Raw genomic sequence first — 26,933 nt, forward strand, 5'->3', positions numbered from 1 at the left:
ACCAATGTGAGATGTTAATGACACACACACACACACGCGTATGTTCTGATTGCTTTTATTCTGGAAAGATACAGTTGTTGTATTTGGCAGAGTGGAAAAAGGCATACACAGAGTCCCTTTCTCTCTCTCCCTCCTCTATCTTCTTTTACCTTCTTGGTTGTGTTCCCTGCCTCTTAACACAGGACTGAGATCTCATTACGTTTCGTTAATATCTGTGGCAGATAGTGGTGGGACTGTGAGGGATTGCAGGGGTAGGAGAGAGGAGGGGGAGAGAAGAAATGAAGCATACGGCCGTGAGAGCGAACACACAACACCAAACTGCACAGATAGAGCCTGAGATTTTGCAGGATTTCTGGTGACACTTCTGCAACGAAAGAAAAATGATAATGTATGTGGCAGCGGATGAAATGGATCTGGGGCTGCAGCTGTGGGGATCAAGTGAGATAAATCGAATGACAAATGCATCTCTCAGTGGAGATAAATATGCAGCACCTATAAAAAAATAAGTATTTTAGAAAGGGGGGGGGGGGTAGGACAGGCTTCACCAGCAGAAGAATAGTTTTGCTGATGGTTTCTTTGTACTTGTTTGATGGGCTGTATGCTTTGTGGAAAGGGGGGAAGGTGTTCATTTTAACTCCAATTTTTCTGAGTTGGATGTATGATGGCAGGTGGGCGTATGCTGGCCATAAAGGGACAAGAGAAGCCCCTGCTGCTAGGTAATGGGGGACATTCTCCATGTGTGTAGCAGACAGCAGATCCTGCAGCATTATACCCATCAGGAGAGCAGTGTCCTGACAGAGAGGGGCTAGGTGTGACTGTCACCTCTTGATTAACATTTAATACCTACCCACTTGGCATGTAAGATCAAGTCAACGTGTGGGCTTGACAGGAGGGAGACATCATCTTCCTTCCCTTAGCTCTGTCTTTTGAGGCAGAACATTTGAAGCCGTAAGTAGAGAAGGCAGTACTGTATTTTCTGACTAGAAGCATTTTATCTCTATCATGATAGCATCTGCAGGTCCCAGCTGAAGTGAAGATTCCATTGTGGTTAACCATTTTCTTTTGCCTCGTTGGATCTCTTTCTCTAAATCAAGTGTCTGTGTTGTGTGTGTGTATATATATATTTATGCCTCTAGCAAAGAGCTTGGCCTGCAGAATTTGGACAGCACTCCGGAGACTTGTCTTGGAGTTGGTGAAAACTGTTAGGAGACAGTGTTGTAAACTGGAATTCAAGCCATGAGTCAATCTGGGCACCCCCATCTCTCTTTCTGTCATCAAAAGTATCCACTGCTGCCTCAGCTTTTAGTCTGGAGGTGTCAGAACAGTGCAGTGGTGTTGGAGGGCGGTTTGTATTAGGAGGGGAAATCTCCTCTGGTGGGGGGAAAAGAGGTTTGCTCAAAAACAAGGCTACGGAGATAAAAAAAGAAAACAATGCAAAAAATGTGCTGTTTTCAATGAAGTCTCATTGTCTGAGAGTAGTGAAATGTGCTTTGGGTGCAGAGAGAGGGCAGGAGCAGATTCTCTGTGAGTAGGATGGTCCTTGCGCTTTGCAGCAGTAGGGTTTGTGGTTTCCTGGCAGACTGGCTCTTGTCCTGAGGGTTACACATAAGGCCTTGGGTCTAAAAGAAAGAATTGCCTAGGCGCATGCTGCACAAGTTGTTCACAGAGATGGTTATTTTGTGAATTTTTCTGTGGTGGCTGTGTGGGTTTGTGCCCTTGAAAAATCAGTGGTGCCAGATGGAGTTGGGTTGGTACAGTCAGACACTAAGCAAACTTCACCCCGTGTGACTCTGCAGATGGCCCTCTGTCCTGACCCACAGCTCTGCTGCTGCAACAGCACCAAGTTTTCCCACCAAGCTATGCCAAAGACCCTTACTCCCAGTCCGCAGCCACTTCCACCCCAATTTTAAGTCTTTTCTCAAACTCTGCCTTTAATCCCAGCCGTCAGTCTCATCCACAGCCTCTTGTATTGGTGTTCCCATTCCTGTATTGGCTGGTGTTCTACAGTCTTAACCCACAGATACCTTTCCCCATTCTAATCCTGGCTTCCCTGTGCTTTTGGCTATCTAGTATCCACTGTTATTCCTGGTCTCCGTGCATCTGGTCCACAGTCCCTCTTAATACTTGGTGGAGCAGGAGACAGGGATATTTTAACTATAATGGCAGCTAGGAGCTGAGGCCCCAGTGAGCATAGAATTCTTTGCTGCTGGTTGCTTGAACTCCACTGACACATTTTTTTTCAGAAAGAAGTAGCGTTAGAGGGTGGAAAGAGCTGTTTTTGAGCAAGGCCCCTGCACTGGGTTGCGTACAAACATCTGGCCTGTCACTGCAACTCTTTGCATCCTCCCAGCCCGGAGTGGCAGGACCCCCAGGGCTGAATATGGATGATACATTGGAGTATGGTATGAATTGAAGGGAAAAGGCACCCCATGCTGTCTGTCACTGGGGGCGGGAAATGTTTTTTTGCTGATGGGATCTGTTTATGGAAACTATTACGTTGCTTTCATTCTTCCTCTCCTTTTCCTCCTCCCAGCTAAAATCTTTCCTGAAGGAATGCAAGATTGCCAACTACTGCAAGCCTATCCGGCAGCTCCTGGAGAAACTGCAGGAAAATTCTGCCTACATCGCCAGCAGGCGTCAGAAAGCCACCTTCGGCGTGGCCAGCAGGGAGTCTGTGGTGAGTCTGCTACTTCGATTTGGGCTTCCTGGAAAGACAGTCAGACTCTGGCTGCTGGGGTTGAGCGGGTGGCAGAGGGAGGAGGGACGACGAGATCATGGAAACGGGAGTGTGTGGGGTGGGGCAGATGTTCACAAACAACTGAACTCGGCAGGGCTCTGATGCTATAGCTGGCAAAACTCTGCAGCCAAGAGCCTCATGGAAAACACAGTCTATAAATTACACCCTTCTATTATTTATAACACACACATATGCACAGAAGCGCCTTGCTTTGCTGGGGCATCTCCTTTTCTGAGAAGTTTCTTTGTTTTCATCATCCTATTCTTGATAGTTCGTGCCAGTTCATGCCTAAAGTGATAAGAGGGATTCTGCTGCCTCTGTAAGTGTGTTGTTTCCTCCTAGTCTGTCGAGACTAGTCTCCAGCAGTGTAGAACCAAGCCATTGGCAGACTGCTATGTGGCAGTTCAGGATCCTGAGGCAAACCTTTCCCCATTTTCCTGGGCCCTTGTGGAGACAGAGCTATAGAATCGGGGCAGTTAGGAGCCGTAAGAACAGTAATCAGGCATCCTGGGCACTGCATTTTCTTCTCAAGAGAGGTGCTATTACATTCTTCTGTCTGCAGCCTAAGCATCCAGCCTGCTGAGAAAATGCTGAGCACAGTCGACACCTAGAAAAGTTGCAGTGACTCTTGATGGCTCATAGCACCTGTGGAGCAGTTGAGTTAAATGTCAGGATTCTACCTTAGTGATGAGATGAAGAGGAGTGACTAAGGTGATGATGGAGACCCCCCCCCTCTTATCTTAGGAAGTGAACTGTAGCACAGCTAGAAAATGGTATATGAGAGGGCGTGTTAGCTAATAGTTGGCCATCTGGCGAACAGGCTGAGATGCTACCTTTTTCCTTGTTTCCCCTGCTCCAGGAGTCTGCTTGCTCTAAGCCAGGTCCTCCTAGGGATGGTGTAGCATATTGTCAGGACAGTCCTTTAGTTGTCCTTGCTTGAAGCTTTTTTTTTTCTTTTGCTTTGCTCCGTCCTTTGGAGACCTGTTGACCTGACGTAAACTCTGAGGTGTTTGAAATCCAGGCCCTATGTAAATGAAGCCAAACGGAAGGAAGCCTTGTTAATTAAGCTTTGTTTGTTGTTAAGCTTTGAGTTGGACATTTTACATTTTATCTTTGCTTTTTATCTAGCACAGCAGCCTTTGCAAGCCTGATAACAGGTGAACTGTATGTGTTCGTGCATGCCCCTCTGTGTGAGAGGAAGTAGTGGGTCTGACTCGTCTTTGCCTGGCAGGAGAGAGGTAAAAATATCTCTGTGAGGCAATTGATGGGTCAGACTGGTCTCTCTGGCCACATGGTATCATTGGAAAGTCTGGAGTGCTTGCATCATTGAAAGCTCCACCTGTTGGCATGGAGCTGAGTACAGAGCAGAAGTTGCAGTGCAGACTAATTTGTCTTCAGAAGCTAAGGGGTAGCGACTGCAGGACTGAAATCCTGACATATCAATGCCAGGACGCAGCAGTGCTATTCTGGGATTAAGGGGTTGATGGACCTGGGTTTGAAGTGACTAAGTAGTCTTTGATTCTGTAAATGCCATTCTGGGTTGGACTGTTTTTGCTAAAGGAATTATACTTCCCGTCTGGAGTGAAGTGGTTAGGGTTTTGTTGTTTTGTACTTTTTGCGGGCAATGCTGTGACCACCCACCCACTCTGCAGAGGTAGAGATTTCGGTCTCTAGGGCTCTCCATGAAACAGATGAGCTGGGGAAGGTCATTGGCTAAATAAAACAGGGTTTCCAACAACTCTGCCACTGTCTGCTTTTCCCAGCAACTCTGGCTGTAGTCCCTTGTGTAAGAACTAAATGATTGTTTTAACATCTTGCTGCCTGTATGTCTCCTAGTTGACATTGGTGCACTTGCTTTCCCAGGGACATCTGGGTGGCTAAGTAGCATGAATCAGGCTGGATTGGCTCTGGAGGGGCAGCAACAGGCAGCCTGCCTCGAGTGAGGGAGGTTGGTTAAGGGAAGCAGGCACCGGTTTGCCAAGCCTGTTTGGAGACGGCTGTTTTGCCATTTAAAGGGTTAGAGCAACAGGGTAAAGTGCTGCTCGGGGAGGATGCCTGGACTGCCTGTGCAAGCCGTAATTTTGCGCTGTGGTGTCGTCCTGTGAGAGAAGGGAGCCTTTCTCTTCCTTCAGTTAATGGGATATCAGTGCTCCTGGGAGCAGAGGAAACAGCCCACTCAGTACTTCTGTGGGGTGGAAGAGCCCGTAGTGGCTTATCTTTTGTGCCCCGGTGGCCCTGTGTTTTCCCCCTACGCCTTTGCAAGCAGATGGTGTAGATTCCCAAGAAGAGCCGAAGCTCCCACAGAGACTGGGCTTCCCAGAAGGGTTTGGAGTGTCCCTCGAAGTCTCGGTTGAGTTTGCCAGGCTGTCTCCGTGATATGTGGGGCATTGGCACTTCTCATGAGCAAACATTGCCAGAAAAGGGAAGGGAAGGAGGGGGGTGAGGGAAGGGGAGGTATTTGCATGTCCCCCTTGCCAGCAAGAGCAATTGAAAGCAAATGCTCTCTGGTTTTCACATGCATGCATTTGTGCCTGGTCCACTGTAGGGAGCAGAGCCCAAATTCTAAGCTAATTCTTCCAGACAACATGCTGAAATGCAGCTTTCATGCGGGGAGTTGCAGAGTAGTGGGTGTGCTTTAGAAAGGTGGATTTTACCTAAGGGTCTATATTATATAATTTTAAAGAAAAAACAACCTGGGGATTGAAACTAGTGCTGCAAGAGGAGCATGATGGTGCAATGTTTAACTTAACATGGAGCGACTGTGAGGGGGATCCCTCCTTGCATCCCAGGAACTGTGGTATGGAGGCATAGGCACACCAGATGTGTTTAGCCTGGCTTCTTCTACATTATTTTATGATTGAGAACTTTTTTTTTTTTGTAAGAAGCAGGTTAATATTTGAGAGTCAGTGCTTTTTTTGAGAGTTCAATGCTAATAGGCTACTATAATAATTAAGGTCTTTGTGAGAGGGGCCAAAAAAGCGGAGCCTGCAGCTGAAGTTGAATCCAAATGCATAGTGTGCAGCTCTGATTTTAGGTTCATCTGCACTAGTATGGGCCCTGGATTGGCAGGGGAAAATGCAAGGAAAGAAAAGGACCTGCAGTGTGTGCTGGGCTGCGTTACAGCTCTGTGGCTCTCAGGCAGACCTTTGCGCCAAGCTGGGGAACCTTCGTTTAAGAACAGTGCAGCCCAGCAGGCTGTCACGCTTAATGAAATGTGAAGTGAGGGAATGAGCTGATGGAAAGCATTGCCTCATTTCCATGGGATTTCCAGATCTTCTGCATTCATCCCCATCTCACATTTCAGATGGGAGGTTTTTCTGGAGGGTGGGTGATGATCTTTGTTACAGTTGTGCAGGTGCTAGCACTGCGGGCTTGATCCATGCTGGGTGTTGCCTGACAGCACAGTGATGCAAAAGCTGTAATAGAAGGAGAATTGCAAATGGTTAAAGGGTGTGATGGCATCCACTCTCTCAAAATTCCTGTTGAGGTGTTCTGACTGGAAAGATGGGAGTATTTTAATGGTCCTTTTAATCTCTGAATTCCAGCACAGTTTAAAACCAAAAGAGCTGTATCGGAACAAATAGACTTTTGCTCTCTGTAAGAAGAGTCTTTCTCAGAAGTTGTCTGTACCAAGCAGCATCAACAAATTGCCTGATTACAGTTGGCAGCCTGATATGAGCCTGATCTATAAATGGGGTGACTTTGTACTCCTCGGGAATTACTCCTCTTGCCATAGTGGTGGGTCGGATCGACGGTAAAGCTGTGCTGTCTGCTGGCTGGCGTCTCTGCTCGCGAGTGCTGCTGGAGTCGGCGGTACATCAGCTGTGCTTTCAGTCAGCCTGCCGGGGAGGAGACCGGAGAGCAGACGCAGGCTCCGGCCATGCAGACCTGGAGCCATGTTACAAACAGTCCCGTGGGGGTTGTGAGTCTGGGACCCGTGATTACCAGAAAGGGCCTGTTTGGCGTGATGCAGTATTGATAGCGCCTGTTACAGGATGCATAAATAGATTCTGCGCCATTAGAGTGCAGGTGACACAAGCTGGTCGCCATTTAATTGCGAAAGTTCAGCTCCTGGTGCCAGCTGCAGAGACCACAGATCATCTCCACATCCCTCCCAGTGATGGGCCAAATCAAGAGCTGGCGTAGACTGATGTATTTCACTTCACAGTATATACTGAGTATTTGCTTATTCGTGGAAGTTGGAAGCTCTGTGCCGCTATCCATTGCGGAGACCTGCTCTTTCTCTTGTTCAAGCACTGCTCTTTAAACAAACTTCTTCCTGTGCCTTGGCTCACAGGCTGCAGCCAACACCATGGCTCCCTAGTTTTGGGGCTCAGCTCCCCAGAAGCAGTTGATCTGAGATCTGCTGAAGAATATTTGGGCTGCTGCTGTGTTTTCTGCTGTGAAGATGGTCTGGCCTTTCGTTCCCACCCTCAAACAGGAGCATTGTGAACACACAGCTGCCCATACAGAGCTCTGGATTTGTTCTCGCCCCTGGATTCGGGATATTCTTTTTGGATCTGTGTTGACCTTTGAGCATATCTATGCTAACCTTTGTTTCCGTTGCTCGTTCCCTTCTTCCTTTGCCTGTTTCACTTCCTACTTGTGTTTCATGACTTCCTGCTCACATTAGATTGACTTTTTACTGTGGGGTAATGCAAAGCCTCTGGGCACTGTGGTAATCCAGTTAACAGGTACAGTTCTGTGTGGGTTTTAAGTTAAAGGGATGTTGGCAGGTTAAGGAGAATGTATTTTAATATGACATAACACCACCCCCCTTTCAGCGCTAACATGCCAAACGATTGAAGTGTAAAAGAATTTTTAACCATCTAATTTGCTTCCCACCATTTACAGTGTTTGCGCCTCCTTATTCTCCCTGCTTGGACAGCGGAAACAGGCTCGGCACTTCTTCGTGCTCTGCTCTCTCAAGGTTGGGATGAGTCCAAACCCTGCAGGGGAATGTTTGTTTCAAAAATAAACACTTGGCTGTAGAACAGGGGGAACAGGCAGTCAGACATCTTTGGTACTTAGGTCTTGTTCTTGTAAATGCTTGTGTGAGGTTTTTCTGAATTAAAAACCTAGAACTGAGCAGATGATCAAATGCCTCTGTTGAAGGAGCAGGGGACAAATTTTGTCCTGGTAGATCCTCTGATCTGTCTCTTTGATTCCTACCTTCAGGTTTCAGTTGAAGTAATTTCTTTTTCATTACAGTAGGCTGCATCATCTGACTTGACTTCTGTGTCAGTGTCTTCTCACTAGAGCTAGAGTAGAAGTGAATGTTCAAGGCCAAGATAGTAACAGTGGATCCCAGAAGGCATTGAGCTGATTTTAGGAGAGTCCATTGTGAATTCTCAGCAATTCTGAGAATCAGGCCTCTTCTAGGAGGGAGAAACAGGAATCTGGGAACCCACATTTCGGGCCACCATGCTGGGAAAACTTGGCGATCTTCCATAAGCTAAAGCATTTTATGCACCACCACATAGATGCTCCTTTATGAGAACTTTATGCTGTCCTTCAGCACCATTGGCATCCTGTGCTTTGGTATTGCATAAGTAAGCTGTTACATTGGCCAACCTGTCCATTTCATCTTTTGGCTTTCTTTGATTTCCCTGTAGTGCCCAGGCATTGTTTTGCCTAAGGAGAGTTGTCAGTCACACCACTTCTGACTCAGTGGTTGCTTAAATGGCTGTGCCTGAATTCACACTTAGTCCTGCTTGCATTCTTAGTCATGGTTGCCAGTTTCCTACCCAGAAGCTGGGAGAGGGTGGTTTGGGAAAGGGTCTTAACCTCTGCTCTTGACTCCCCGAGTTTGCCAAAGTTGTATTGGAAAACTGCTTTGAAAACCCATCTTAAATTTGCACCCCCTCTCTCCACAGGAACAATGGGAGAAGCAGGTCAAAGAGGAAGGGACACCTCTGACTAAGTATTATACTCAGTGGAAGAAGCTAAGAGAGAAGGAGATACAACTGGAAATCAGCGGCAAAGAAAGAGTAAGAATGAAATGCCTAACTTGCTGGACAACATCTGTGCCATGGGAAGGCAAGAGAGCCATGTCCTGCCAATAGGATGGTAGCTGGTCAAAACCAGCTCCACTGGTGTGAGCTGAAATTGGATTGAGCTGTGTGAGTGTGTAGGCTGGGCATTCTTGGACAGAGCATGAGTATGGCTGGACAGCAGCCTAGCTGGTGTCTTCAGTTCCCTATGGATTTGTCTTGCTGGGATCTCTGGGAGCAACATCTGTCCTCTCTGCCTGTAGCCTGTTCATTTGCCCAAGTTAATAGAGGATAGATGAGACAGGGTGAAGTAGCACTAGGGTAAATTCCCCTCTGTCCCTGTTTAGGTTCATGCCATTCAAGACCCATTGGTACAGCTGCCTTTGTAATTCGAGGCTAGGAAGCTGAAGACAGTAGTGATCGAGCAATTGTGTGTACTGGCAAGGGTAGGTTGGGTAACAGATTTGATTGTGTCTGAGCAACTGGGGCAATAGCCTTACTGTAGATGTTACTTCTGGAGCAAGCATGTGATGTAGTTTTGAAGTTGAGACTGTACACACGGTGCCTGTTCTGTGTGTTCATCCCCACATTCATGGGCCTTCTCACATTACTTTGGGCAATTTACATAATTTCTTGCAAATTACGTTGCTTTCTTGATAGAAAAGCAGCGCGGGTTGAGCTCCTGTAGGCCTTTAGTTCTTTTTCCAGCTCTGCGGAATGTGACTGGATTGCCATGCTAAAACCTAACTTTGCAAGAAAGTAAGGAGGATGCCTCTCTTCTTAGCAAAGGGAATATCAGAGATGAGTTCTGTTTTGCATTTTCTTATTTCACCCATGTGGGGGTGGTTGGTTGTGAGGTGGGACTTGCTGTCTGGACAGAAGTGCTCAGATGGCCATTTCCCACATCTCCTGCCCAAGGGAAGGCTCCTTGGCCACTTCTCGTGGCACTGCACTTCAGGATGCAGAAGGTGGGGGTGGGAGCTTGCTTACGTTAGGAGTCTAAAGGAAAGCTGTCTCGATGCTAATGCAATGAAAGTGGCTGAGCTAGGCTCTTGGCCAGGGAGCAGGAAATAGATATAATTGGTGTCTCCAGCGTATGGTGGGGAACAATTAAAATAATCGATGGGACATGAGGATGATTGGCTCTGAGACAAGTCGCAGAGCGTGGTAGACAACCTGGGAGATCCTAGAAATGCTCAGTATTATATACCATCCTGAGATAAGGACAGGAGGGTGAAATTCCCTGGGGCAGCCATGCAGAGGGAACAAAAAGCACACTTGTTTTCGGTGCAAACCCAGCAGGAGAATGTGGCCTTTGCAGAAAGGAAATTGGGGGGTGGAACTAAGAAACAGCAAGAAGTGATGGCTGTGAGCGGGGCTAACCTCTTGCCCAAAACTGGCCCTGCTGGTGTGAGCTGACACTTTCCTGGTACTGAAGCAGCTATCACAAAGGGAGAGGAGATCAGCCCTCGGTGGAGACAAGCCCCAGTCTAATGTTAAAGGGAGGAGGGGAGCTGGAGCTCCTTGGGGTGGCCTCCCCTTGAGGGGGGATTGCTTTTGTATAGCAAGGCTCAAGAGGGTGACTTCTGAAACGAGGGGAAGTCTGAAGGGCAGTGACAGGGACTTGTTTTCTCTTGGAGAAAGTGGGCTGAACAGATAAACTAGAGAGAGAGAGAAGACTTTGGACTTAGCTTTCTGAAAGGCCTGTGGCTGCCTGGCATCTTTGCTTGGTGAATGGGGCTGTTGTCTGTCTCGGTGGGGACTGCTAGCTTAATGATGCAGCATTGTGAGCCCCAGCAGGAGAGTGAACACCATGAGGCCCATTAGGGCTGGGAAAATCCATGTCCCATTAGCAGCAATTGGGGGGAAAAAATAATAACAGAAAAAATCAGCCTGGCTCTCAGCTGCTATGAGCTGCAGCTTGCCTTATATAACAATGCTGACCCCGTCTGCCCATTCCATTTGCTTTTCCCAATGGTTTTTAATGGGATGTAGACTAATCGGCTTCGTGAGACTCAGTAGATTGTAACCCTCTAGCTGGGGATTAAAAGACCGGCCCCCAAATTACCTAATTTACTGCTACTGTGTGATGAACACAGGCTGTATCTGTGAGCTGTGGCTCAGTACAAGTCTCATTCCTTTGCTTTGTGATCACTCTGCAGCTAGTAGGGTTTTCTGGTGCCTTTATTTTGAGGTACCCATCTTGAAGGCACTCCTGTGGAGTCTCAGAAAGTTGGAGGTAGCACAACTCAGCATGATTCAACACCAGGTCCTCTTTAATATGCTCAGGTTGAGTTCAACCACTACTGATGTCACCCAAAACTGTAGGCTGCCTTTGGAAATGGGAACTTTTCCTAGGCAGTATGAAAATAAAGAAGGCCCAGCTAACAGCCTCTGTTCCCTGCTGTACGTGCCCTCCACAGGACACTGGAGAAATTTTTCACAATGTTGAGATAAGTCTCTCTCTTTTGCTTCCTTGAATTAGAGAAGTTCGGAAAATTGGGGAAGACTGTTCCACATCATGTACGTGAGACATTTTACTCATGCACAGCTCCATTTCCACTTTAAACCTACTAAATGATGTGTTCCATGGAAACATCCCATGCTCAGGATGTGTGAGGAGGGAGAATAAGCCCTTGGATGATTTTTGCATTTCATTTACTGCTGCTGAGGAGTAACAGTGACCAGGGTCATGGAGAACAGGACTAGCCAACAGGGAGTTGGGCAGTTGATGCAGCAGTTGTTTGCTGTCAGAACTGGGTTTCTGGTTCTGTTTGTGACACTTTCAACCTCAACTATTTCCTGGTTAGGCAGTGCTGGACTCCTATTTAACTGCTGCTGTTGCTGAAGAGTGATAGCTACCAATGCTGCCAAACAGGGGCTCTGCAGGTAGCATGGCTCTTGGCACAGAGCGAGCCCAAAGGTGCTGCCTGTGACTGGGAGATTTCCAGAGCTGGCTCAGCCATAGGTGCTTCTCCCCAAGACTGGGATGGCAGCATGGCCTGGCTGAGGCAAGGAATGCATAAACTGAAAGGGATCAGATATGGGGACTGTGTCTGTGATCACACCCTAATGCTGGGTTAGAAGCAGAGCTGCTGATACATTTCAGCTTCTGAGACCTTTGTGGTTCATTTCTGGAGCCTCTCATTGAATCAGTATTTCTGGAGCATTTCCCTCTGCCCTCCCACCCTCCATAAAGTTGTATGCCAGAACAAATAAGAGGAGTGAAGCATGAGGCTGTCTTGTCCATCCGAACTGATAGGGGCTAAGGAAAATGTTTTCACCCTAGCAGCTCCCCTGCCCCACGACGGAGCTTGCTGGAGCATAACCACTCTAGGAAACAGGATGGTTACAGTATGTCATTAGGACAGCTGAGGGCAGCCGTTTGGCAGTGGGTCCGGATTGCTGCTCTTGCTGCGTTTTGCTTCCTAAGTCTCTTCTCTGGCATGCAACAACTGCTGTTTGGAAAGCCAGTCGTGTGCTGCTTTCTTCACATGTCTTCCCAGCAAAGAGACAGCCCAGCAGGTCTCTGCAGGGCCGGTGGAAGGAGAGGCATCTCATAGTGGACAAGAGCAGGTGGGAACATGATATAAAATGAGGACTTTGCAAATGGCGGTTGGTGATTTGCTGCCCTCTCCCCTTCTCCGTCCAGCTTCTGACTTTCCATCCTGGTGCTGCAGGTTATTGCTTGTAAGTGCTCAGCTCCCAGAATCAATATTGCCCAGCTGGGGACCATAACCGTGAAAGAGGCTGGGAGAAATTGCTGGAATTGGCTGCAGGAGCAAATGCGCATCTCTCTGTCTCTTGTCGTCTCTCCCCCCCATCTTCGTTCACTCTTTCTTTCTCTCCGCTGAGAGCTGCCGTTCTATATAGTGTGCTTTGCTGCTGTTCCTGCTGGGGGAAGCTCACGGGAGGGTTGAAGTGGATGTGGTCAGAGAGGAGTGTGTTGAGGGGTGGTCTGATGGGTGGGAGAGAGCAAATGAGTTATTACTCGCAGGGCGAATGTTTCCAAGCAAGCTAATGTGTGCTAATGCATGAGTGCTTCCCAGGAGGTGTGCAGCCAGGCACGGGCAGCGGGCAGCTGATGTTCAGAGAGCACTTGGGATTTAATTTGCATTCTGATTATCTTTGCCCTGCTGGCCTGAGCCCTTGCAAGTAAATCCTCCCCCTAATCCCCCTCCGGAGAGGTGTAAAGAGCAGTGAGGTGGTGTCAATTGCAAGTACTTAATGGCATTGATATTGGCTGTCTGCAGCAGCAAGGCTCTTGGCCCATTGATCTCCATAAGGGCTAGCAACTGGGGAAGCCATGGTCTAGACAGACCTTAAGCATCTTCAGCACCTTGCCATTTAACTGTGCTGAAATCTGCAGCCAAAAAGACGGTGCCTTTGCTATAGCTGTCACAGCTTTTGGCGTTGGTGGAAAGCTGCTACTTCAGAGATGACCAGCACAGTCTGGCTTGATCGTGCTTGGCTGCCCAAGCTCATAGGGCCTGCGTGGCTTTCAGTCCAGAGATCTAGGTCAGCCAGCTTGTCATGGATGTCTTGCGCTTTTATCCATGCTAAGGTACCAGCAGTAGATGGCCCATTAGCAAAAGGAGTTTATTAGGTAAAGATCAATAGAGCAGTGGTGCTTTGCATGTATCATTCACCTTTGTAACTGACTCGCAAATCTCCCTGTTACGCCCCGAGTTGGCAGCAGGCAGACCCAACTGTTCTTGGCAGTGTGGCTTAAACATACTGGGCAAAGCCAAGTTCCTGTGTTTAAGCTCAGCATTATATGTTTAAAAGTACAAATTAAGGTTTTTCTTACTGTTGGTTTTGGTTTTTTCCAGCTTGAAGACTTGAACTTCCCAGAAATTAAGCGTAAGAAGCAAGATGAAAGAAAGGAGGAAGATAAAAAGGAATTCAAGGACCTCTTCGAGCTGGACAGTGACTCTGATGAGGAGGCTGTTGGATTTCCTATAAAAGGTATGGGGCTGGGCATACCTTCTCCTTGTCCAGAATTCTGTATGATGTGGGTCAATACGGCCCTGCCTGAAGGGGGATGCGTGCTGGCCATGTTCGGTTCAAAAGATATACTGTTAGGGAGAGAGAGCACAGGATGATGATGCCTTTTTGGAGGCTTTTTAAAGTGACAGACAGAAGGTGGTTGGGAAGCTTTTATCTTTCCTCTCCCTCTCCTACTTTGTCAATCCAGCTCATTTTAAAGCCTTAGTCCTGCATTAGTCTTTTTCTGTACATGATCCCTACTCTCCTCCCCTTAGCACCTTTCTTTTGTCACAGACACTGACCTCAACGTGATAGCCCAGGAACCAGGGGGTGTTTGGCTGAACACAGACTCTGCTTTCAAAGGTTTCAAAGCAGCAGCCATGGTTCATATTGTAATTCCCGAAGAGTGAGTTCTCCTTCTTGTGCTTATAACCTGTGCAGGTTCTGGGCTGAAGTCTCACCTTAGAGAACATAAAAGTGTTAGCTGTCTTCTTGCACTGTGAGTGGAAGTGCAGAAATTCATGTTTTGTTTCTGCACCTATAAAAGAGGCATAAGAATGTTGTTCTACCTGACACCATGCTGGGTCTTTGCTGTAATACATCATTGGAAACAATAGCTGTCATAAGGGCTGGCTACCAGAACAAGGATCTTTGATGGAAGGATGGTTATCCTCTCTTTGCATGCACTTCTGATTGATTTATTTATTTTATAGTCACTGACATTGCAAGTACTCTTGACAAGCCAAGAAGGTCTAGAGCCTCTAGAGAAAATGGAGTGATGTCATTCTCTGGCTGTGACCACGAGAGGGCCACAGTAAATTGTGGAACCTGCCTGAGAAGTTCACCACAGAGTTTGAGGAAAAACTGAGATGTTCTTTTTGTAATTTGGAATGTTTGGGATGTCACAGGTTTTCTAAATGCATCATCGTTCATATAGTAGGGCGACTTGCAGGAATAGTTTTCTTGTTTGGAGATTTAATCTACAGATAAAGTCCGAGTCTGTTGTGCACATTGTAAGATGTGAGGATAAATCTTGAGACTTACTGTAGAACCAGTGAGCATTGTCTCTGTCACAGGCATCTCTGACACGGGAGAAAGAAAAGGTTGGAAAACTCGTGCTTGATAGCTTGAGGCTGAAGTCAGTGGATTTTTTGTAGGTGACCCGGCAAGTAAGCACATGATCCACCAAGGTACTGAAAGATCAGTGTGACATCCAAACGATTTGCTGAGATATATCCTTGAGATCTGGGGTTGTCCTGCCTGCCATAAGAGTCAATGCCTTGGAGGAATCGCAGTGGCTTCTAAAAAGGCAGTGATAACTGCAGCTCAGAAAGTAGGTTGCTGGGAGACAGGGTGTCTTCCTCTGCCTCCCAGGAACTGACTTTATGTACGCTTGGGAGGTTTCTTGGACTGATGGATTTCGGGGTGTACATTGCGAGGCACGTCTGTGATGAACGTTACTGACGATACAATACAAGGTCTATGGCAGCTGTCTGTCTGGCACCTAATGTACGCAGCTTCTACCTTGTTTCTGGTGCTTGCCTGCTCACTGTAGAAATCTGCTGATAGAAAGGTTTGCAATCTACTTGTTAGGCATGGCTTTTACACCCCCTGCCTGCGCACGTGCTTGCGACATCTGTCCGTAAGGGTCTTTGGCAGCTTTAAAGGGCTGACATACATTGTGAAGAGAGTGCAAATAAGGACTAAGGTCCACGTGGTATCAAAGGGCTTCTCCCTGCGCTGTTTGCGTGAGTCCCGCAGCTGCGGTATCTAGTCACTGAGCGTGCATCAGCACTGCAGTGTCAGTAATGGGTCTTGCCTTCCAACATTCCTGGGTCAGCTGCCTCTCCGTAGCCTTTGTTCTTAGTAGGGTGTTTTCTGGAGGGAGGGAGCAGACCCTGAAGGCAGCTTCCATCTCAAGGAGCAACTGTGCTCAGCCCCCACCATGGATCCCGAGGTGCTGGGTGGAGACAGCGGAGCACTGGGTCTGTACTGTAGCGTAGGGTGAAGTCCCCTCCAGGCAATGGTGTGACTCCACAGTGGGAAAGGGACAGGGAACAGGGAGGCTGGGAAAAGCGCCTGTGTCTTGGGAGATGCATACAATAAGCTCTTGTTCTTACTCTGTGTGGGGTGTGAGATGTTCCCAGCCGTGCTCTGCATTCAGTAACTGTCAGGGCTGGCTGCAGATGGAAGTCAGAGAAGGCAGTGCTTCAATTTGCTGCAGTTCCCTGTCTTTGTGGCCATTGTTCTACCCGGTGGCCAGATGCAAGGGAATTTGGGAGGCCCGGCAGCTGCTGTGGCCTGTGTATTTGCTTCTTTACCTGTGAGGTTTGAAGGCATAGCAATCACCTCTCTTCAAACAAGGCAAAAGGAAAGTCTGGGACAATGGAGGAACTTCGGTTCATCTGGAATCAGCCTCAGACTACTTCCAAGAGAGACGTGTCGAGCAGCTGATGGGAGAAATCTAGGTAGGAAGATAAGGCTTCCCTGGATGGACCTTCTGGGAGAGAAAAACAAGAAATATAGCTGGAAAACAAGAAATACAGCTGAGAATGCCCAGAGATGCTGACCTCTTTGAAAAGTGACAAGGGGAGACCTGCCCCAAGACAGGGTGGTGCTATGAAAGTAACTGTGACACTGATGTGTTGTGGGGATCTGGGAAGCTCATCGGAGCAGATCGGCCCTTCTAACACAACACTACTTCCAGACATGGGCAGGAAGAGATGGGGCTGGTGAGCTATGCCCTCCCTGCTCTGGGAATGGAAGCAGGAGCACGGTTTGGGAATGCCAAGGCTAATGTGGGAAAAGAATAGAAGGCTCACTGGAAAGGTTAACCGTACCCGGAGATGTCTATGCTCGCTTCATTAGCAAGGCTTAGCAGTGGTACCCAAAACTCTGTTCAGTGTTCTTACTGGAAAGAGCCAGTGCCAGAGTCCTGGGGATATGTAAGTCTCTGCAAAGAAGGGGGAGGGAGGGAGGGGCTTCTGGAAAGGAAGGAATTCCCTGCCAGAAAAGTTCTAGCTAGGTAGTTGCAGTGGTCTGTCGCTGTAACTCATCCTTTTGGGCAACCCCACACGTTAAATCTGGGAGGATGGTTGCCCTGGTCTGGAAAATTCTCTTCCCCCTGATGATTACTACATAAAAGTCTGGATTTCAGAACCTGCTGCTAGTGCAGCTTCATTGTGGCTTCCTGGTGGGATGGTGGGTATGGAGGCATAGTGAAAATGGCTCCCGTCTCTCACCAGCCACAGTATTTGGCTTGGCAGAACCTTTCCTGTGTTGACAGGACGTTCTTCTGTTTAGTAGTTATTTTGGCCTGTCATGTCCCAGACCAGATTCACGAGAGTGGGAAATTGCCTGCTAAAAGCCAGGAAATAATCAGTTTTCTGTTATTTAGCTGCTGTTCAAAGGCCCCCTCACCTTTTCTTTTGATTTAAATTCAGTATTGTATTGGTGAAATGTTGATTTCAGTCTACGCTGTCCCTAATGTCTGGAAGAGGGTAGGCCTGGAGAGCGGCTATAGTTCTTGGGCTAACCATTGCTAGCCAAAACATCTTGCTGATTAACTAACTCCTACCTCAAAGACCTTTGTATTTTTCAGAGCTGAGCAGGCTTCTGAAGAGGTCTTTCCAATCCCAGGCAGGGAGTGAATGGCACGCTTTTCCCAAACTGAGGGGGTTGGGGTGCTCTCTATTCTCACAGTTTGCCATTACTCGTTTCTGGGGGGGACCAAGGGTAGATGAAGAAAACTGTCACTGCACATGGGAGGAGGGTAGTGTTCAGACCCTGTTGTCCTCCAGCAGCACTGTGCATTACCTTCCCTTCTGTTCTGAGCTTCCCCCTTTTTTTGTCCACCCCACCTCCACCATTTTCAGCTGTGCCGTAGCAGAGAGAGGAGATTCACTGCATCCAGCCCCAGGCACTGCTGGAGGAAATGGCTGCCGGCGGTTTGGTGTTTGCATCTCGCACAGCCCTTGGCCCCAGCCTGCTGCTCCCAGATGGGAACCACCCGCCCCTGCTTTCTTCCCACAGGGGAGCGAGACTGGCAGCAGCATCTGGCAGAGGTACCTCTTCCAGAATCCTCCCAGAACAGCATCCCTCTAGCAGGCAAGGACGGGCCGCTGGGGACTGCCCTGGAGTTGAATAAGAAGCATCCTAGATTTCCCAGAAAGTAGGAGAAACTGCGGCATGGGCTGGGGAGCAGATTCAGATGGGTTAGGTTCCTGTGGGGAGAATCGGTGTGGGCATAACATCATGGGAGTGGATTCTCGCAGGGCAGGTGCTCCTGGAGGTATCCTTGGAGTGATTCAGAGGTGACAGTCAGCTACAGCCAGGTGTTACAGCCTTGGAATCTTTCTGCCCTTCAGCTCCAGAGCTGCACTATAATTGCATGTGTTGAGGAGAGGGATAACAGGCAGGTGCCTAAAGATGCAGGTGCAAGTTAAACACCTCCAGTGATCTTGCAGTATATGGAGATGCTAGGGAAGAGGAAGAAGTATGTTCAGGGCAGGGGAGGTTACAGGGCGGTCAGCAGCTTAGAGATGTTCTGAACTGAGGATTGTGGAGAGACTGTTTTGTTTAATATCCACTGATGAATCTGCTGGTTCCCGGATTGTGCCTGATCCTCACTGTTAACGTGGCTTCCACAGCATCCTCTGGTAACAGGGTAAGACATGCCACAACTTTAAGGTAGACGTTATCTGAAAAAAAGCTTTTTTTTTTTTTTTTCTTTTTCTTTCTTTAAGCCTACCGCCCACTAGCTAGCTACAGCCATCAGCCTGCTTTAATGGACCATGTAGGATCCAGGCATAAACCTATCTCTTAGGCCTGTCTTCTTCTGAATTCTAACCCCAGTTTTGTATTAGGCCAGAGATGAAAGGCTGATAGCAGGCCATCTGCTCCCCTTGGCCCAGGCCTTCTTCCTAGTCCTTCAGGTCCTGCAAGACCCAGCAGTAGCTAAGCTCTCTGATCCTTCGTTACTTTAACCTTAGCAGCCTCACAGCAGCCAAAACCATGATAAGTCATTTATCTTCGACAGCAGCAGCCTTTGCTGTAGGCCACGGGTCTCTGATAGAAAAAGCCTCGCACCCATCTGAATCTCCATTCTCACTTCACAGACCTTGCTGAATCCAACGAGTGAACGAATTAATCTCTTCTGAATCCTAGCAAGACTAGCAATAACAAACGTTTCTGCATCTGGTGTCATGTTTATAGAAGTCTCGTTGGGTTTCTTTGTGGCTTGAGCCCCTGCTCTGTGAGTACTGGCACTTCTGTTTATTTTAGCGGTTCCTGAAAGAACGGACAGGGTGGTGGACAGTTCTTTGGAATTCGGTCAGTAAGTTCATCAGCACAAATCTGTATCCGCTCCTTTCAGAACCTGGGAGTTAGGAGTGCTGGTTAGCTCCCTGTCAGTGCCTCTCACATTGCACTGGAAGACCTCAACCGAGATGAGGTGGGGGTTTTGACACAGGACTTTGAGTTCACATGTCCAGGATCCCACCATAGTGGTCCTTCTAACAAGGTGACACTGCCTGTTGGCTGTCTGTTTCTGGTTGCGTTGCTTGGGTCCTACACCTGGCTGTGGTGCAGCCATACCAGGGAATAGATCGCAAGCAGTGTATTGATGCATGCAGCAGATACAGCTGCACAGGAAAAGGAAGGAAAGGGATGAATTTGCAATTGTTTTTTAATCCTGTGGATCCGAGGGGAGATTCCCCCTACCTTGCGCAGGTGGAGCTGAAAGCTGCCTGCTCATTTCAGCAGGATTGCACACCCCTGGCATCCACCCCGAGGGGGCAGGCAAGGTGGTGAACGCAAATAATTCCATCACATCATCTGGAACGGAGAAAGCATTTAGCAGGCAGGAGAGACTCCCTTGCTTGGGTCTCTGCAAGGTCTGAAGAGGGGAGAGAGACAAGTTTGCACATCTTGGGTCCCCCTGACCAGGCAAGGGTGGAAAGAGTCAGGAGATGGGGAGGAAAAAGCATGGATTTGATCAATCTGTGTGTCACTAGTGGGGGTGGGGAAGTTCATGTGTTCCTCTCATTTACCAGCTGACAGATCTCTGGGAGGAAAGACGGCTGCTCCTGGAAATTATTAATGGCTTAGAAAGAGGTGCTGGACTGCCTCGTCATGAGGCAATTAAAGGCGAGAAGGGAGTGTGGCTGCAGCATCTCTCTGGGCCCAGCTGTAATGAGTGATCTGTCCACATTAGGTGTTGGTGTGCCTCTAATGAACTTGAACAGGTTTCTTCATTTATCCCTCACATAATCATATTACATCAATTTAATGCTAGACTGGTGGGGGCCAGGGGGGTGGAAGGAGAGGTCAGACATTTTCATTTCCTAGCAGAATAATCATGGCCCTTCTTAGTGGCAAAATTCCTGCTGTGAGCTGTCAGCTTGAGGATCTAGAGGCAGAGTGAGGAGGAAGAGGGGAAAAGCACTGGTTAACCGGATCACCCTAAGCATTGTCTTCTGGAGTCTTGCTGATATGCTTCTGCTTCAGGAGATGGAAGCTTGAGTTCTGCGCGAAGGCTGTATTGGGGCCTCTGTGTGTGTGTGTGTGTGTGTGTACATCGGTGGAAGGGGAGGCAGGGGCTGAGCTTAGGGGAGGGGAGCAGGAGGCTGGAGAAGTTCAGTAAATTCCTCTTAGTGGCCTGCTGCCTGTGTCACAGCACGTAGGAATGACCCAAGGGCCCAGTAGCCGATTCCTGCCCACAGCTGGTTTCTCTGCATACTCTCAGATGAGCTGGTAGCTGGATCTGTCGGTGCTTTTGCTAGGGCTGCTTGATGGATGAAAGCGTGCCCCTCGGTTGTTGCCTGAACTGCTCAGGTGCCCATCAATATGATATGGTGCAGCGAATAGCGCTGCAATCCATCTCCTGTGGAGCGGGTGCTCTCCGCATGGCTGCGGGCGCCCGGGAGAGCTCCGTCCATGAGATGTAGCTTCCGATCCCTTGGGGGGCAATTGCGCAGAGGCTGCATGCTGGCAGAGCTGACAGATGGGTGAAAGCAGAGCGAGCAGGGTGATGACGGGGAGCTGGGAATGCTAGCAGCCAGCTTATTAATGGCTCTGTATGCAGTTCAGTGAGTAACATAGGTCAGCTGCTGAGGAGGGAGGATGGGGCAAAAAATAGATGCCATGGTGGGGCCCAAGAATCGCAACGTGAGAAAGATGTACAGCCAGTTTCCAAGCAGAGTCTGAAGTGTGAATAAATAGCTGCTTCAGCAGTTTTGTAAGCAAGGCCAGGCAACCTGCAGCACTGAGCTGGGCTTAGCTCAGGGGTGGTGGCAAGAAGCTGGTTCTTCTGCTCCCTCTGTACAGAATTTATATTCTGTCATTTAAATGCCTGGTGACTCACACTGTCTGGAGGAGGGAGAGAGGGGAGAAGCAAGCCTCCACTGAAGCAAACTCAACATGAATAAGAGAAGTCCTGTTCCAGAGGCTCAGAGGCAGATGGTTTTCCCACAGGCCAAGCACCCGGAGACTCTTAATACTTCCTCCCAGGCTCCCTTGGACCTGGCTAGCCATCCGCAGAGGGAATTTGCAGCAGTATCTGTTCCTAGACCTTTTTGTTGTGACTAACAGGGGAATAAAGCCAAGAGAGGTTTACAAGGATGCCCTGAACCAGAGAATCTACCCGTTTTCAGTTACATATCACCACAGGGGGGTGGAGGTGGGTATACGCAGGCACCGTTTCTGAGTGGAACCACCCTTCTCTGGTCTCAGCTTCATGACTTATTCCTTCTCTCTTCTCAGGTCTGTTCAGTAGGCCCATTTCTTTTCATTGTACTCTTCTGTCTGTCATCCTCTCCTAGCTTTCATGTGTCTGAGCAGGGCAGATGGGTTTATGACAGACGCTTGGGTGCTGTGCTGGTGGTACTCCGTAAGTACCAGGTAGCAGCAAATCCTGGGCTTTAGCAGTAAAACCCTGCTATGGGCTTCTGAGGTGATTTCTCTGACTCTCTGTGTCCTGGCCTTCCTGGCCTCTAGCAGGTGCCTCTGAAATGAAATGCATCCTTCTCTGGGCCTCTAGTGTAAGGGGACTTGGCTTTTGGAGAAAAATGGTAAATTTCTCCTTTAGTGTGTATATGACTGTACTCCTGAGGATGAATGAGGATGGTGGTACTTTGCCCTTTGCATATACTGACTGTGTGTATGCTCGTGTGCCGCTCTTTACGTTTCCATTTACGTAGTAAAAATATTTGCAGGTAAAGCCAAAGCCAAGCAGGCATCAGATGACAGTTCAGAAGCAAGCAGCGAGGACTATGGCGAGGATGATGATGAAGAAGAAGGAAGGTATGAAATTGAGGAGGACGAGGAAGAATTGGAAGATGACAGTGACTCAGATGGTAAGTAGTGCAGTTGGGCAAAGGGGAAGGGAATTATTGACAGCACTGGTAACTGAAGGCTCCTTTGCATTCTGGGGGCTCCCCTACAAAGGAATCGTCTCCTCTTTCCTTGCTGTGCTGCTGCTCTGAGCTGTAGGATGTCAGGAGGGACTTCTACACACAGACACACACATGCCCGGGACAGGGAGACCTGGCAGTTCTGAGTTTATACTGAGAAGAGAGCGAAAGGGTTAAGGTCTTCGCAGGCCTTGCTCTAACAAGCCACCAGTCCCTTTCATCTCTTTTCAGGGGCCTCCTGCAGAGAGGCTCAAACAAACTCTTGAAGTACAGCCCACCCCAACAGGGTACAGAAACCTTGCTTCAAGGCTCTCCACAGGTTACACATGCATGGGGGTTTCACTTTTCATCTGAGCAGTGCCTGGGGTATGTATGGATGGGGTGCTGCACAGGTGTAACCCTTTAGTTGCTGCTTCTCAACAGCTCCTCCCAGGATAGGACTGGTAGGAGATCTTGTCCAAGTCCTGCATTCCTCTGGGCTTTTTGCACTGAAACAGTGGTATTTGCCAGGACATGTACACACCCTGCTAGAACCACTGCCTTCGCTCTGTGCTTGGTCCTGATTGCTTCTGCCAGTTAGTAGCTGCTGCCCAGAGAGTCGGTAAAAGCGGTGGGTAGCAGCGTGAGGGGCTACCAGTTCAGCGTGCTCCTAGCAGGCCAGAACAGCCGACTAAATGGCTACCGAGAAACCTGCCAGCTCTGTCACCGGGGCTGTGCTGGATGCCAAGCCAGGCTTTGCTGCACCTGAGGAGAGAGCTATCTTCCCCTTCCGTCCCTTGCACAGAGCCACAGCCAGCTAGAGAGCCTGCTCGGCACCCCAACAGTGCAGCTCGCCACGTTCGGCTCAGTCTTGCCTGCGTCTGCCAAGTCGCTCTGCTAACTTAGCAGACGGAAGCTGGGCCTGCCAGGGGCTCTGGCAGCTGTGGTGTTCCTTTGCTGGTTTTTGTGTGCCACTTGCTTAGGCCTTTGTATTAGAGCGCCAAGCCTCTGCTCCTCAGCGTGCCATTGGGCGTGATGTGTGGTTGTGGGGAACAGCCACAAAAGCTCCTGTGTGCAGGCTTTCTTTACTAGTTTGGGGAGCGGGGAGAGCAGGAAGGGGGAAAGAGTCCAAGTGAGAGCAAAATCTGACTGATTTAGCGTGGCAGATGGCTGTGGCTTGGCATGCACACCCAAACCTCGGCGCCGAGAATAGATGGGTATTTGATGCATGTTCTGACAATGCTGTAAAGGATAAAGAGGGAGAGTTTTCTTCCTCTGCCTACTGGAGTACTAGATGAGCTGAAGGAAAAGCACCCTTCCTTGGTGTCTGGGGGAGCAGGAACTCTGATCCTCCCTTCCTTCACCCCTCATGGCAGCTTCCTTCGCTGTGGCCTGTAGAAGCACGGCATAGAGCCAGCAGAGTCTTTTAGTGCTTGGGTACACCGGTGTAGTGGCAGTGACGTTCAGGCCTGGTGCTCCTGGCCTATGGCACTTTTTCAGACATCAGGCAGGCAGATCCGCCCGTCCCAATTCTTAAGCTCTGTGTGCTGAGTGTTCCTGTTGTACTTTTTACCAAAACACACGTATGCAGCCTGGTCACGCAAGGGAACAGCGAGGAGCTCGTGTCCCCGACAGCTCCCACCCTGCAGCAGGCCAGAGCCTTAGGGGAGAACTCTGCACGTGCTCTCAGTGCCCTGGAGAGGCACTTCTGTGGTGCTCCGGTGTCACCAGGGTGGTTTGGAAAGACGTGAACTGTGGTGAGCACCCAAGCGGTAGCTTTTTGTCCTTTTTGGAGAGTGGGCTGAACTGGGAGAGCCTGGCAGTAGATCCAGGGAGTGCTGAGGAGGAGGCCACCCTCCACAACCTTGGGGGTGTAAGACCAGAGGTAGGAATTGTTGCTGAGCAGATGCTTTGCCTAAGGAAGATGGTCCGCAGGGCCCCCTTTGGAAGCAAGGTGTAGGAAACTCAAGCTACACTTCTGGAATGAGAGTGAAGGGCACTAGGAAGGGGGACACGTACAGTCCTGCACAGCCCCCCAAAAGAGGTTCTCGCTTGTGCTCCCTACTGTTAAAATATCCTTTCAAAAAGAAGGGAGCTTGGGGCTAGTTTTGGGAGTCTTGCCGTTATCTATGACAGCTCTTTTCTGTCAGCTCTTAATGCCCAGCCTGACACCTCTGGTGAGGAAGACTGACCTGAGCTGCAAGGGCTGAAGGTTGGAGGTGCTGCCTGTCTCGTGCCCCCCAGTTCTTTGTGTTTCTGCCTCAGGCACAGGTTGGTTAGGTCTCCTCTCCTATTGCCCCAAGGACCTCAGAGCCGAGCACCCTGCAGTGCTCTCCTGCTGCTATCTGGGAGCTGCAGTGGCGCCAACAAATTAATGAGTGTCTGGGATTAATTAGCAATGAGTTGCCTCAACTCGCCTCACTCTCATCTCCCAGTAAAGCAGGATTTACACCTCTCACTCTTTCCACCCACAGAGGAAGGCAAGGAACCTGCTCGGGTTTCCCAAAGGTCACAGAAGCAGACGAGCTGCACTCGTGGGATGTCACGTTCTGACCTCGAACAGCTAGCTCAAGGAGGAGAGGACATTGTGGAGGACTTGGCTTTCTCTGACGATGACTGAGCACCCTCACAGCCACTCCCTCCAAGCTTATCCCTTACAGAGCTGCTGTGTACTGGATCACCCAACCTTCAGCACCTGTAGCTGGTTCTCAAAGAGGTGGTAAGAGCTGGGGAGCATGGAGGGTGGGAGGCCACCCCAGGTGCCACCAAGGACTTTCTCAGTGACACAGCAGAGATGCTACTTGGACTCTCAAGCTTTTTCTACCAGTTACGGTTTTGGTAATGGTAAAATTGCGGTCATGTCAAGGCCAGTAAAACGGCTCCTTATAGGTAATAAAAAGCCCTCATTAAAATCTGCTGCTTTAAATAGCATAGGGTTCAGTTTCAGCTCCTGCTGGAGCATAAGTCAGCTGACCAAGGAAAGGACAAGTTCTTTTGTCGAAGGGTCCTCCTGTCTGTTCAGCCAACCACCTGTGTCGCTCCATATTTTGCTCTGGGGCCCTCACCAAACCCTCCTTTTTGCCAAGAAGTTCTTAAGGATTGCGTAGAGTGTTTCAGAGCTTTGTATTTTCACTGCAGATGGAAGCCTTTATCAGCAACATCAGAAGCAGCTCAGTCAGTTCAATCAAGCTGGCTGTAAGTATGCTAAAGAAATTAACTTCAAGTAAGTAAGTGCCTTAGGATACAGAGTGGGGGGTGGAGATGGGCGGTTGCGCAGGCAGGAAGGAGTAAGAAGAGGCAAAACTGATCACATAGGAAACATTTTCATTTTGTGATGGCTGTTGGGTTTGCACGGGATACATTGCGTAGCAAAAACAAGGGATGAGTCTGAACCTGTGCTTTGTAACAGACCTATTGTATCCACAGTGACATAAAATCGCCTCTTTCTAGGGCCAGTCCTAGCTGCTGATGCTGGTGGTGAACACCGTTTTGTTCTGCAAGTCCTGAAAACAGTACTGATGACTGCAGGCTGTCTTGGGCACTCAGCCTTTCTTTATTACCTCAAAGCCAACCACGGCATCACCTGGGCAGCTTCTAGATGCAGCTCATTATATGTCTTCCTGTAGGAGTGGTACTTGTGGGAGGACATTGTGTAGCTCAAGCTGGGTAAGGGCAATTTGTGATCTGCTGGGAAAATATAAACAGCTTATCTCTTGAGACCGCTGTTAGTTTGCAGGACTGGCAGCTAGGAAACATATTTCTTTCTTTAAGATCTTTGGAAAATAAACTGGAAATAGAGGGTATTTGCTGAGAGAGGTAGGAAAAGTTATGTATTCGTAGGGCGTATCTGACAGCGTTGCTCCTGAAAATTAACTGCGCCTTTTGAGAGCATTGTTGTTTGTTAATGCAGATTTTTGGAAAAGAAGACAGAAGGCCAGGACTAAATATGATCTTTATTCTTCCCTGCCACTATTCAGTGAGGACAGTAGCTGTCAGTGCTAGGGGTGGCCAAGCTAACTGCAGACATGGTCATCTTTGCCTTCTGCACTGCCTACGTGTCCCCCTGCCAGGCATCCTTACTCCCGCACACCACAAGAGGATAAGATGCTTTTTTAAAAAAAACATTCAAAAAGAACAATTTTTTCCTTTTTCTTTTTTAAGTTAAGTTCTGTTTTCCTGGAGTCAGAAGAACCACAGCTCAGAAACACTACCTTATTGCAGATAAAAACCCAGATGTACTGTAGCCTGGTTAGTGGTCTCCCTCTCACCCACATGTGTAAATGATAACAACTCGGTGTATGTAAAGAGGTAATTATGGTCTTCCTGTCCTATGCTGAGTGCTGCTCCTTTCCTGCTTCCAGACATCATTACTGCACAGGTAATTACTGCTGTAGTACCGTGTTGTGGGGTGTTTGCTTCATTCAGAGTTTGTTATGTCTTTTTGGAGCTTAGTGGCAGGAATAGGGAGAGAGAAGGCTTCATTTTCCCAACTGCAGTTACAGTAATTACTAGACCTGCCCTTGCTAGACATGCAGCTAGATACCCTTTGTCCCATAAGGGAGAGGAAGTAACCTCAGAAATTAGTAATTTGGGTTTTATTAACAACATCATAATTATTGTCATTATCATTTATAGCCCACTGAGGGGGCCAGAGCACCTGCTGCTTCATTAGGGGTTCAGGAGCATTTGAGACTGAGGTTTCCTACAGCTGGTAAAGGCTGTGTCTTCAGGCAATTAATTACGTATGGGAGCCTGGGATATGACTGCAACGATGAGAATTGTAAGGCCCCAGCTATAAGAACAAGGGTTTAACTTACTTACTTA

General features: G+C 48.7%; 1 protein-coding gene across 2 annotated transcripts in view; it reads left to right on the plus strand.

The window, feature by feature from the left end:
• NOC2L (NOC2 like nucleolar associated transcriptional repressor) overlaps nucleotides 1-26,421 on the plus strand; it is a 54,222-nt gene extending 27,801 nt beyond the window's left edge. Inside the window, exons 15-20 of one of the 2 annotated variants that reach the window (XR_007508137.1) lie at nucleotides 2,534-2,677; nucleotides 8,614-8,727; nucleotides 13,563-13,698; nucleotides 21,933-22,073; nucleotides 24,584-25,332; nucleotides 25,560-26,421. Coding sequence is in view for 1 of the 2 variants with exons in the window: in XM_049817163.1 (XP_049673120.1) it covers nucleotides 2,534-2,677; nucleotides 8,614-8,727; nucleotides 13,563-13,698; nucleotides 21,933-22,073; nucleotides 24,584-24,729 (681 nt within the window). In the remaining variant the exon portion in view is untranslated. Of the gene's footprint in view, nucleotides 1-2,533; nucleotides 2,678-8,613; nucleotides 8,728-13,562; nucleotides 13,699-21,932; nucleotides 22,074-24,583 lie in introns of both variants that reach the window. The other variant, XM_049817163.1, reaches the window with a different exon arrangement.
• The last annotated feature ends 512 nt before the right edge of the window (nucleotides 26,422-26,933 follow it).

Source organism: Accipiter gentilis, chromosome 1 (assembly GCF_929443795.1).
Source record: "Accipiter gentilis chromosome 1, bAccGen1.1, whole genome shotgun sequence".
NCBI lineage: Eukaryota > Metazoa > Chordata > Aves > Accipitriformes > Accipitridae > Astur > Astur gentilis.